The sequence below is a fragment of the Polychytrium aggregatum genome (genome assembly GCF_025602895.1).
Source record: "Polychytrium aggregatum strain JEL109 chromosome Unknown BJ171scaffold_18, whole genome shotgun sequence".
Classification (NCBI taxonomy): Eukaryota; Fungi; Chytridiomycota; class Chytridiomycetes; order Polychytriales; genus Polychytrium; species Polychytrium aggregatum.
In genome coordinates, this window is record NW_026516220.1 from 372,179 (window position 1) to 384,570 (window position 12,392).

General features: G+C 58.2%; 4 protein-coding genes across 4 annotated transcripts; 2 read left to right on the forward strand and 2 right to left on the reverse strand.

Annotated features, from left to right (window-relative positions):
• The first annotated feature begins 518 nt into the window (after positions 1 to 518).
• Positions 519 to 2,017, forward strand: BJ171DRAFT_504899 (velvet factor-domain-containing protein). Its single transcript, XM_053110979.1, has 2 exons — positions 519 to 1,193; positions 1,737 to 2,017. The coding sequence occupies exons 1-2, from the start codon at positions 538 to 540 to the stop codon at positions 1,990 to 1,992; spliced, it is 912 nt and encodes a 303-aa protein (XP_052966705.1). The 5' UTR covers positions 519 to 537; the 3' UTR covers positions 1,993 to 2,017.
• Positions 2,018 to 4,227: 2,210 nt separating this feature from the next.
• BJ171DRAFT_504903 (uncharacterized protein) lies at positions 4,228 to 4,743 on the reverse strand (the record flags this gene model as incomplete). Its single annotated transcript, XM_053110980.1, has 1 exon — positions 4,228 to 4,743. A coding segment is annotated over one exon (477 nt), but the record flags the coding sequence as incomplete, so codon positions are not given.
• A 4,027-nt stretch (positions 4,744 to 8,770) lies between these two features.
• Positions 8,771 to 9,160, forward strand: BJ171DRAFT_504910 (uncharacterized protein; the record flags this gene model as incomplete). The annotated part of the gene is made up of 1 exon (XM_053110981.1): positions 8,771 to 9,160. A coding segment is annotated over one exon (312 nt), but the record flags the coding sequence as incomplete, so codon positions are not given.
• Positions 9,161 to 9,180: 20 nt separating this feature from the next.
• Positions 9,181 to 11,219, reverse strand: BJ171DRAFT_504914 (velvet factor-domain-containing protein). The gene is made up of 3 exons (XM_053110982.1): positions 10,901 to 11,219; positions 10,159 to 10,554; positions 9,181 to 9,458 (listed from the first exon to the last, which is right to left on the reverse strand). The coding sequence occupies exons 1-3, from the start codon at positions 11,065 to 11,067 to the stop codon at positions 9,206 to 9,208; spliced, it is 816 nt and encodes a 271-aa protein (XP_052966708.1). The 5' UTR covers positions 11,068 to 11,219; the 3' UTR covers positions 9,181 to 9,205.
• Between the last annotated feature and the right edge of the window lie 1,173 nt (positions 11,220 to 12,392).

Here is a 12,392-nt window from a genome sequence, read left to right on the forward strand (position 1 = left end):
CTGCCGCCGACATTGCACTGATACTGGATTCATCCGACACTGGCTTGTTCTTGCGCTCATTCACTGATGTCGACAACTGGCAATGGCCAACACCTTCACGCGAATGCAACTGGGTGTCTGCTCATGCCGATGCCGACGTGCTTGCCGATGTGCTTGCCGATGTGCTTGCCGATGTGCTTGCCGATGTGCTTGCCGATGTGCTTGCCGATGTGCTTGCCGATGTGCTTGTCGATGTGCTTGTCGATGTGCCTGTCGATGTGCCTGTCGATGTGCTTGTCGATGCCAACGAACCCCTGTTGTCTCTGGGCAACGCTCGACAACACTAACCACACCGTCATCGATGCCGGTGCTGGCCATCGCTATCACTTCCCGGCCATCGCTATCACTTCCCGGCCTCGATTCGCCTTTGCACTGTCGCCGTGCGTCTGTCTGTCTGTCTGTTGGTCGATCGGTCGGTCGGTCGTCTGCAACTCATTCCTTCCCGACTGCTTGCCGTGTCTGGCCTCGATCTGTTTGCATGCCAACCATCTGGACTGTATGCTTCGATCTGCTCCGTCCGGGCCTCGCCGACTGCTGCGACGGCTGCCTCAACTCGCTGTTTCGGTGGTCCTCAACTCGGCATGCCTGGGTCGATTCAACTCATCGCTCCGGGCACCCTCGACCAATGCCACCACGGCTGGCTCGACCGATCTGTCCTTCGCAAACACCGCCCTGCTCGTCCACAGCCCGCACGATCTCGGCGAGTCCGTCAAGTTCATTGCACACGTCAAGCTGTGGTCGCTGGACGGCGACGTCGATCACAGCCTCGTTCCGAGACCAAAGTCAACCAAGCGAGGATCAGCCTCCGACACATCCTCGGGAATCCATCCAACATCGAGCTCAGTTGCGGTGACGATCGGTCCGCCGGCTGCACCGCCGGAAGCCGAGGGACACAGCTCGTCGTCGAGCCTGGCTCCAAGCACAGCATCGGGACTTGGGCCGGAGCGTCCGGCGCAGCCATCGACCACAGAGCCGAGCCAAGAGCAGCGAAGCGTCCCGCTGCATCTGGCCATGTTCGGCACGCTGGTGTCGCAGGCCTACTTCCTGTCGGACATGTCGGATGAGCAGGGAGTGTTCTTCATCTTTGACCAGGTGTGTGTCCGGATCGAAGGGCGGTTCCGGCTCAAGTTTGTCCTCAACGACCTCGATCAAAGGTGAGAAGCACGGGCGAGGGCGTCGGGTGGTATGCACGGGACTCGAAGGACGATCAAGATAAAAGAAATGCGAGCGCTGATGGCAAATGCGAATGAGATCTGTAGCGGTACCGCAGGAGGCTGCGGATGCCCCGGACAACGGGTCAAAATACGAGGGTTGGAAACACATGAACCCATGCAGCAAATCGAGAGCATGCATCCAGTGATTCTGGATGAGGGCGGTTCGCCAGCGTAGCGAGATAAGGAACCGCTGGGGCCGATGCTTCCGGAGGCGAAAGTACCAAGACCGACATATCTACAAATGAAGGCTCACGGATATCGAGCGAAGAAGCCGAGGTGTGGCGCAATGGAGTCTGGTTCACTTCGAATAGCCACATAATGGCTACCCGTGGGAGGAAGATTCAAGCACAACTGCACAGCGGAACTTGTGGCGAATTGCAGAGCACGAAGTGATATCAGGGTATTCGAGATATCCACACGACCCGTGGATAGTATTCGGAACCGACCCGACTTAACTAACCATTTTGTGTAATCATACCAAAGTATAACCTCAGGAGGAAGGGTATCCCCAGCCCTCGCCACAACGATCAGCCAGCCATTCACATCGTACGGCTGGAAGCAGTTCCCCGGAATGCAGCGTGAGTACCCATGGATGCTCAACAGTCTGGTGTCTCCAAACGAGTCTCTCGGTGCGAGTCTGCAGCCTGGCTGCTGGTTGCTGTGGTTGTGGTTGTGGCTATGGTTTTGGTTGAGACTATGCACTGGCTGTGGTGCAGGAGCACTGCGAAGGTGTCGGTGACATTGGTCTGGTCTGGTCTGGTCCTTGCCTCGGCACTTTACATCCCACATCCCACATCCCACATCCCACCGCACATCTCGCTCGACTACCCTCTGTCGGATTGCCGTCGTCCCTCCTCATTCAAATGGACATTGGTGCCGGGTGCACTGCACGGCACCGCACCACACTGCATCGCATGGTGTTCCAGCCTGCCGACGTTGGCGTTGGCTGTGGCTGTGGCTGTGGCTCGAGAACATGGTGATTGTTGCCACAGATCGGATGGTTGCCGTCACGGACCTGATGGTCGTCGCAGTGGATCGAAAACACGATCCTCGTCGTCGCCGTGATTGTGGATGCAGCCGTGGCCGTTGTTGTCGCCATCGTTGCGGCTGTCGTTGCGGCTGTTGTCACATCGAGACACATCGAGACACATCGAGACACATCGAGACACATCGATCCACACCGATCCACACCGATCCACTCACGGAGACAATCTCGGGATGAGGATCAGTTTGGATACGATCTGTGGCATCGCCCATGTCACTCAATCGCCCATGTCACTCGATCGGCCGTGGCACTCAATCGACAGCAACATGGACTGGCAGAGCAACATGGACTGGCAGAGCAACGGCAGTGACGCACGGAGCAGCATGCTCCAGCAGGCACCAGATCTGGGATGGCTGTCGAGGCATCTCCCCAACATCGACAACAGGGCCGGGATGGCACGGACACTGCGGATGGTGTCGCTGTGTGGCATTGGATGTCAATGCCTTCTTGGTGACAACACTGTCGCGGAATTGGCAACGAGGCACTGGAACGAACGAGGAAGTCGCAGCGGAACGAGTCGAGGAAGTGTCTGAGACAACAACCAGACAACCAGAGGCAACCAGAGGCAACCAGAGGCAACCAGAGGCAACCAGAGGCAATCAGAGGCAATCAGAGGCAACAACAAGCAATCAGAGGCAACGACAAGCACACAATGCCTGGCTGGCTGCTCCACTGCCATCTGGTCTTCTCGGCCGTGGCTGTAGCATCGCCTGTGCAGCATCGCCCGTGCTGCCTGGATTCGGCCCCGCCCATGCTTCGACTCCCAGGGACTCGGGACATTGGCTTGGGCGACATCAAACCCGCTCAGCACCATCGACGCCACAGCACTCCACCCTCGCATTCCCCATTCCCCATCCCCACATCCCCGCATCTCTGCATCCCCTGCAACACGCCACCTCTGCACTGGCGCCACGATACACATTCCACACCACATCCACATTCCGCACATCAGTGCCCCAGCGCACCCACAGTCCACATATCACACCACGCGCCACATCCTCCCCCTCTTCACTCTCTCACTCCTTTCCCGCACTTTCGTTTCGGCCAGCGAGTTGCACATCACTGCACCAGCCAGCCACATCAGCAGAAGCGCCAGGTCCGCTGACTAACACAATCGGTCTCCTCTGCTTCCCCTTGCACTGACCACAACCACAACCACAACCACAACCACAACCACAACCACAACCACAACCACAACCACAACCACAACCACAATCACCACAACCACAACCCTGGCAGTGACCTCGCCGATCACCCTGCGGTTTGCAAGCCAGGGAACCGGTCTGCTCATCCGCCAGGTGCAGCGGCGCTTCAACCCCCGCTTTGCCAACCCTCCAACATCGTCGCATCCCGCCGATCCTGAGAACGACCAGTAGTCCGCGGCTGCTGGCTCGGAGCGACTGATCATGCCAGACTCACCTTTTCTGCATCTATGATCACCCACTCGTGCTGCCATGATCAGCCAGCCGACCCCGACCAGCTATTCGCTGGACTGCGATCGTCCGGCCGTCGCAACCACATCCGCCGTCGCAACCACATCCTCCACTGCAACCCATCCGTGCAAACAGCTCGGCCATCCGATCACCCTGGCCGCGACGTCGCATCCACCTCTGTCTCTGTTCGCATCATCGCCAGGCCGACAATCACCGGCAACTCCTGCACCCGGCCTCGGTCCCAACCCAACGACACAACTCGCACCCAACCATCCCGACCTGCTCCTCTGTCTCGCTCACCTGATCGATCGGCCGTCGTCAATCGCGGATCGCACATTGTCTGTTGTCGGATGTCGCTCGTCGACTGCACAAGCCACTCTGGCTCGACGGTCACTGCTTGGAATCAGTCGATCTTTGTCGGGCGAGCAGTCGGGTTGCCAATCCACAGGCTCGCCAATCCACGGGCCCTGACAACCCACGACCTCGGACGATCCAAGCAGTCCCGGACACGGCTTGGACAGGCCCAGTGTGCTGGTCAATAAACACCCACCTCGTTCCTCAACGGCGGTCGATCATCGACGACACCCGCGAGTCCGTGAACGGCCATCAGCGGCCTGTCGATGCGGGTTTGTATTCGACAGGGCGGTTGTGCAGGGACGGGACGGGTTCTGAGCAAGAGCGGTGGCCGGGTGTCTGCTGGGTCGGTGGATCGTCGACAACAGCCAAGCCTGTTCACGGAGACGGCAATCAACAGGACGAGCAGACGGATCAACAGGACGAGCAGACGGATCGACCGAGCGAATGGATCGGACCACCGACAACCAGAGCGACCGATGGGTACAATCGATGGATCAATGTCGATGGAGGATCGGCAGTGACAAGTCGGCACAGGCAACGAACCGACCGAGAGCGGAGGCAAGTTGCCGCTTGGAACATCTGCTCTGGATGTGGAAGGACATCGACACCATCGCAGGACATCGACACCATCGCAGGACAGCACCGTCGCCACAGCCTGGAGGCATCTTCAGTGTCGCCAAGCACCCAGGGCAGTCGGGTCGACCTGCTCGCCCTCTGAGCGTTCTGGGACGATGAAGTCAGGACTCGGAGGCAATCCATCCAGCGGCGACGCTGATGGTGACGTCGATGCGGCACTGGTGGCGACGAGACCTGGAGAAAGCCACTGTCGACAAAGCAGGGATGTGGGCCAGACATCAGGCGACGGAGACAGCTTCCCAGGCGGACGGCATCTCTGGAGAGCGGAACAGACACGACAGATGAAACGGGCGAGACGAATCGCATCGGAGAGATGGACGCATCGGAGAGATGGACCGCACCAACGAGTCTGGCTGATCAACAGGCCAACAGCAGCCAGCAGCCAGCAGCCAGCAGCCAGCAGCGCAAGCACGACCGACGGAGCAGTGGTCATATCGACTCGCTGCAGCGACAGACCGACCATCCAAAGATACAGAATCGTCGGCGATGTGGATGCAGATCCGTCCGATGACTGCTGGAGGAGCGAACGTCGGCGCAGACGCCGATGCAACCAGGCACCGGTCGGGCTGGCAGCTGGGACAGTCAACAACCTGTCGGCCATGCAGCGAGCAACCTGTTGGCTGTCCAATGTCGATCAGCAACTACAAACATCCCGTCAACACCCGCCCAGTCCTGGTTGCGAGCAGTTCTCTATCCGCGTGGACCTTGGAGTGTCGATACTCACTTGTCTCTTGGCCGAGCACGATCCGCCATATTCAAGGGTAAGCCTCGCTCTCAGCACCTGGCTCCCTCACGACTGCTCTGGACACTCGGTCTCCCTCACGGCGACTGTCCTCTCGGCTGCCCTTTCGACTGCCCGTCCTGCTGGACGCATCTCAAGACCCACTCCACGGCTGGAGCATCGGCACTGCTCGCTTCCACCACCGACAGACAGCACTGGAGTTCACAGTCGCAACTGCAACCACAGGCTCCGAGAGCCACAGCCTTCGATGAGCGTCGGTGCTTGGTGCCTGTCGCCTCAGTACAAGCCCTGCTTGCTCCCGGGGCGAGCTCTGGCGGCAGTCTCGGCTCGCAGCCAGCAGCAGGACAGGACCGAGCAAACATGGCAAGGGGCGACGAGACAACGGCACCATGCGCCACACGCGACAACAGCCGTGTGGTTGGTCGGGGATGTCAAAGGAACAAGCCCGCCGCCACACGGGCGGCAGGTGCCAGGGTCGGTGGCAGGGTCGGTGGCAGGGTCGGTGGCCGAGATGGACGGTGCCATCGGTGCAGCGTGCGGGTCGGCATGGCATGGCGATATGGCGGTATGGCGGTATGGTCGTCGTGGCGAACAGGAGTGGATGCTGGTCTGCGATGGCGATGCCATGTCCTGTCCACCACGACATTTCGGCTGCTGAAACGTGGTCCAGGCCCAAACGAAGGCAGCGGGATCCTGCTGAATCGATGCCATCTCACAGCCTGGCAGGCACAGGATCGGATTGCTGCAGCAAAGCAGACATCGGAGCGACCCCATGACGGGACAGAACTCGATCCGGCTTGGCCACATGCAACCACTAAACAGCGGTGCGGACAATCCTTGCAATCCTTGCAATGACTGCCACCAGACCGATTCCGATATCGCAGCTTTCCAGTTCCACGACTCACTCGCCAGCCTCGTGATGGCAAGGCAGTGGTATCAAAATCTATTGATTTGTCTGCATGGGCTCGACAATCTTCAATGAATACTTTGCCTCCAAAACAAGTCTGTCCTTTTCACCTTACAGCCGACCGACTCTCTCGGGGATAGTTTCCCACAATGATGATCCCGAATCGCCTGTACCATGTGGAATTCGGGTTCTGAGTAGTTATCAAGTTCGTATTGTTTTTGACACGTCATGTACCTGACACAACTCCATTGTCACCAGTGTAGGGATGGACTGCAGCTTCATAGCAAAGTGAGCTTGGTGTCGATGCCCAGCATCTCGCTGTGGCGCAAGATGGACGCTGTTGGTCCTCGATTTCCAGAGCCGCATCATCATAATTGCCAGTGCTATGGCCACATTTCAAGTCGATCGTTGCCGCCGAGCTTCACCTGTGGCATCCAGGACATGATTCTTTCAGAAAGCTCTCTGTTAGTGCTCAGCAGCAGCAGGCCACTTCTCAGCCCTCACTGATGTGCGCCATATGCGGTATGGGTGGTGTTCTCTCCAGTTGGCCACGCCCACTTCCCTCCTGGAACTGCCCGAGGTCTCCATCTCGGTGCCTCGATATTGGCTTTCATTTGGCAAAATACTCTGCTTCGATCCTCCTCCCCTCCCCTACTTTGCCTCTCAGCCAGCTCGTTGGCCTTGTTTCGACTTCAACCGAGACTCCATGAGCTGTATTCGACCAGCAGACTCATCCAGTCAAGTCGATAGATTTGGAGAGTTGTTGCCTTTGTCCTTGTGTTTCGGAAAGGTGGCCGTCTCAATGGCGCTGTTACCACTAAGATATGTGAACATCACAGCCTGGCTGTGAATTCTCGATTGACACGGCAATCGTGGCTCATTTCCTTCCTCCTGGGTCAATGCAAGCAGCATCATGACGAAAGAGGCGAGTACTAACCGGAGGGATCCTGGGCCCTCTCGCTGTATTGGATGCGGATCAGCTGGATCTGAGCAAATCAATGTCGGTCGGATGGAGACGGCCAAACAAGCTGTTTCCAAGCCGTTTCTTTGGCAAGGTTCAGCAATCTGCACATACGCCCTCCAACCCCTCTGAAAGCATCCCAGACCTGACAGACTCCGGGTTACTGGCGTCTCTATCGAGCCGAGCTTCATCATGAATGATGTGCCTATTGAGGCCTATCGATCGATTGCAACAAATAGGGAAGGGTCTCAACAGCGACATTAGCATCTCGGCTCGACACCCCGGGGTCCCCACGCTCCGAGGGGGAGAGGACGGTCAATCCGATCCCCGGTCCGGAGGGCAGATGGATGGATGATTGTTGAGTAGCGGTCCGAGGAAATGGATAGGCGATTCTTGGGCTGTATTGCGCTCGGCGACAGTGCAGCCATCGGCGGCATTGTCAAGTTGGAATATGCCCCCTATTGGGACGGAGCTCTCGATAGCCCTCTGCGCTGGCCTTGGCGGACGACGAGACTGACCCCTTGGTTGGCGAATCGGAGGGTGATTGGAGTTGTGACTTTTCAGGAACCCGAAAATGGATAGACCATTCCGTCGGTGAGCAAGTGGAAACGAGGGGGGAGCAGAATGATCGTCAGTCAACAGTCAACGCGGCTGCATCGGCTGACAGAAGCGGGCGGAGGAGGACGGGAGGAGTGGGGGAAGGGGGCAGAGGGCGGAATGGACTGCCGCTATCGAGTGGCAGCAAAAGTGCCGCTGGCGCATCGATTAATCGTCCTCGTGTGCGAGCTTTCGACTGCCAGGCAGTGAACACAGTTGCTGTCGCTTGACTAGATGCGAACAATGGCAAGGTACCGACACCTTGATGTCTTTGTTGAATCGTGATTGGAGCAACAGTATTCACGGCCGAGAAGACCAGATGGCAGTGGAGCAGCCAGCCAGGCATTGTGTGCTTGTCGTTGCCTCTGATTGCTTGTTGTTGCCTCTGATTGCCTCTGGTTGCCTCTGGTTGCCTCTGGTTGCCTCTGGTTGTCTGGTTGTTGTCTCAGACACTTCCTCGACTCGTTCCGCTGCGACTTCCTCGTTCGTTCCAGTGCCTCGTTGCCAATTCCGCGACAGTGTTGTCACCAAGAAGGCATTGACATCCAATGCCACACAGCGACACCATCCGCAGTGTCCGTGCCATCCCGGCCCTGTTGTCGATGTTGGGGAGATGCCTCGACAGCCATCCCAGATCTGGTGCCTGCTGGAGCATGCTGCTCCGTGCGTCACTGCCGTTGCTCTGCCAGTCCATGTTGCTCTGCCAGTCCATGTTGCTGTCGATCCAGTGCCACGGCCGATCGAGTGACATGGGCGATTGAGTGACATGGGCGATGCCACAGATCGTATCCAAACTGATCCTCATCCCGAGATTGTCTCCGTGAGTGGATCGGTGTGGATCGGTGTGGATCGATGTGTCTCGATGTGTCTCGATGTGTCTCGATGTGACAACAGCCGCAACGACAGCCGCAACGATGGCGACAACAACGGCCACGGCTGCATCCACAATCACGGCGACGACGAGGATCGTGTTTTCGATCCACTGCGACGACCATCAGGTCCGTGACGGCAACCATCCGATCTGTGGCAACAATCACCATGTTCTCGAGCCACAGCCACAGCCACAGCCAACGCCAACGTCGGCAGGCTGGAACACCATGCGATGCAGTGTGGTGCGGTGCCGTGCAGTGCACCCGGCACCAATGTCCATTTGAATGAGGAGGGACGACGGCAATCCGACAGAGGGTAGTCGAGCGAGATGTGCGGTGGGATGTGGGATGTGGGATGTGGGATGTAAAGTGCCGAGGCAAGGACCAGACCAGACCAGACCAATGTCACCGACACCTTCGCAGTGCTCCTGCACCACAGCCAGTGCACAGTCTCAACCAAAACCATAGCCACAACCACAACCACAGCAACCAGCAGCCAGGCTGCAGACTCGCACCGAGAGACTCGTTTGGAGACACCAGACTGTTGAGCATCCATGGGTACTCACGCTGCATTCCGGGGAACTGCTTCCAGCCGTACGATGTGAATGGCTGGCTGATTGCCGTCGCCAGACACTGCCCACCGACACCGCTTTCCTCGCTGTCGGCCGCAGGATGTTGATTGCCGACCGCCGTTGCCGACCGCCGTTGCCGACGAGCCGCCACCAAGTCGATCCAGTCACAGACATCAGCCAGGTTCGGGTTCGGACGCCACAGCGCACCGTCGAGTGCCAGCATGTTGTTCCAGATCCAGCCCCGTCGATCGCGACCAAGATGCGAGGATTGGGCGGATGGAGATTGGATCCAGTTCGTCAAACGTGGCATGGTGTGAGATGTGATGTGGTGTGATGTGATTTGGTGTGTGGGAGATGTGTTGCGCGATGCGATGCGATGTGCCGCACGTTGCAGGGTTGAGTATGCATCAAGCACATGCGAGCGATATTGTGTTCGGTTGTGTCCATGTCGGCGGTGCGGTGGACAATCACAGCAGATAGAATTGGTTGCGCCGGCCATCGAGCCGAGCCGTCGCATTGAGAACATGGCCAGTGCGGCCAGAATCAGCACGGACGAGAAACAAGAACCGCAGTGGTTAGATTGGGTGCAAGATGCGACTGGGATGGATATGGGATGGACAAGCAGCCAAGCGACCAGCCAGGCGGCTCCTCGAAGCAGCAATTGACATTGAGCAGGATGGCGGGATGGTATGGTGGCATGGTGACATGGTGGCAGGATGGCATGGATTCGATCAGAAGGGATGGACGGAGGATTAGCGGCACGGAGGAGTCCCGTCGGCAGCGTACCTTTGCTGCAGATCCGTCAGGAAGAACTTGAGTCGGAATCTTCCCTCCATGCGAACATACAAGTCGCTGAAGACAAAAAAGACACCGGGATCCCCTTCCATATCAGTGAGGAACAGCGAGTGCGAGACCAGGGTGCCAAACGCCAGAGTCGCAGGCAGGGCTTCGCTCGATTCATCTCCGGCTGGCTGTGCGAAAGATCGTGGTGTTTGCCGCTGGCTTTGGATCTGCCTTAATGCAAGGGCGTCTCGACTCGGCCGTCGGGAGCTTGCCGACGAAGAGGGAATCGTTTCCTCCCTGCGGAACTGTGGTTCTCCTTCCAGGCTCTCCTCGTCGCGGGTTTCGGCCCACAACTTGGCGTGAACAACAAAGGTTGCTGACTCTGGCATATCGACCGGACTGAGATCGGGAAAATAAATATTAATAACCTTGTTCAGAGACATCGGAGGATCGGCAACCAGTACTCCTTGCTGCCATGTCTGTGGGTCACGGAATGCGCTGTGATGTGGCTCTGTGGTCGTGGTGTTTGTGACATCGCTGTCAAGATCACCACCGTGCCGAAACCACCGTTGCCACTGCGGCTGCTCCTGGATCTCATGCTGTCATATGGAAGGAGCGAATGTAGCGGCAGAAGCCAGTCCTATGTCTCCGCTCGAACTGCTTTCGGCGGCGGCGAGTCTGTGACTCCTCAGACGAGGCGCCCCACAATCCCAGCGCATGTCAATTTCGCTGCTCTCCTGCATACCTGCGCAATACACGCTCCTCGGAGGCTCTTGTAGATAGCTGCAAGATCACCGGCGGATCGACAGGCTTGGGGTCTGTCAATGTGTCGAGGCTGCCACTCTTGGCTCTGTTTGGCTGCTGGATGACATTCAGCACATACGTCCTATTCGTAGCGAACAAAGGGTGCATGGAGATGTCAAACCCTACCGGATGGCTCCTGCAGATGCGAGCCTGCTCCGAACGACCGCCTGGCCTGAAACAAGTGGCCGACCCTGATGGATATGCATCCCCCTTGGCGCCTCCCCAAGCCCGCCCAGCTCTCGTTGCGCAGAGTCGATCGATTCCAAGCTGCCAGCCGCCGCTTGGGAATAACCGGTCGACTTTTGACCCGGCCTCAGGATCGCCACCCAACACTCTGCCCAACTCCTCCTGTCCGCTCGCCCAAACACCTTTGCCCTGTTGACCCAACGTCGGCACTGTCGACACAAGGCTACATTATCTCGCAGGCACTCACAAAGCCGACCAAAATGTGCTCTGACCGCTTGTGACGCCGGGCAAGACTCGGCTTACGACGGCGCACAAGTGTCGCTCTCTTTCAAGTGCAGCAGACCAACGCCGTCATCACAGCCGTGGCATTTTGCAGCTCGAGAGGCACCATAAAGCAAAGCGAGACCACTTGTACATGCACTTTCCCTCGTCCAGCCCGTTGTCGGTTGTGTTCTGGAGTGCTTACCTCTTGGACTGTTGGGATTTGGCGCTTCGTTCTCGCTGTTGTACTGTGGCGGACATCTTGGGACGGGCGATGGGAACGAAGTTACCGGCACACCTTTGCTGTCCCAAGAGGGCAATGTAATTTGGAGGGGAGGGGCCAGGCGAGATGCCCAAGTTTCTCCTTGGTGTTGTGACCCTGGGCGCCACTCGCGGAGAGTCCAGCGCCGGCTCACGACTATTGCCCCTCGAAACTGCCTCGATCGCCTCTGCGTCCGAGAGAGCAGAGATGCCGAGACGGTCGCTCGGACGGCATCCACAGCAACGTCGCCTGCCGATCCTGTCGCCGCCGTTTCTGCCTACTTGCAAAGGGCCGCCAATTGACGGCGGCAACGGATCCGTGGCCAGCGAGGCCATGCAGCGGCGAGACAGGAGATTGGTGCAAGCGGCGTCACTTGTTGCCAGACGGGCGTGCGGCGATCTGCTTGAGGCAAGTGGGTCGCTGCGATCGGCCATACTCTTGCATTTAGTCGGGCATACCAGCGCGGCTGATTGCACTCGCCGCCGGCCCACCATCGTTTTTGCGACCGGGCTACCGTCGACTGTAGCGGAAACAACCACAACCAAACAAGAGAAGAAGAAGAAAAACATGCAACGGCTTGGGTCTGCGAGTGAGAATCGGCCGACAGACTCACGCCCAATGCGTCGGGTACAAAGCAGCCGCCACGCATCGCTTGGTCGATCAATACGGCTGTCTGCCGCTCAACCAGCGCTTGCGGGTGTCTCTCTCGAGTGTTGAGTGTTGG

Bases quoted from the DNA above. Each gene is read 5' to 3' on its own strand.
- BJ171DRAFT_504914 (XM_053110982.1), bottom strand. From the start codon at position 11,067: ATGCACCCTTTGTTCGCTACGAATAGGACGTATGTGCTGAATGTCATC. The intron at 10,555-10,900 runs GTATGCAGGAGA...TCCCGATCTCAG, and splicing joins GAGGAGCGTGTATTGCGCAG to TCCGGTCGATATGCCAGAGT. The intron at 9,459-10,158 runs GTACGCTGCCGA...TGCGGCCGACAG, and splicing joins CTGACGGATCTGCAGCAAAG to CGAGGAAAGCGGTGTCGGTG.
- BJ171DRAFT_504899 (XM_053110979.1), top strand. From the start codon at position 538: ATGCTTCGATCTGCTCCGTCCGGGCCTCGCCGACTGCTGCGACGGCTG. The intron at 1,194-1,736 runs GTGAGAAGCACG...ATCATACCAAAG, and splicing joins CTCAACGACCTCGATCAAAG to TATAACCTCAGGAGGAAGGG.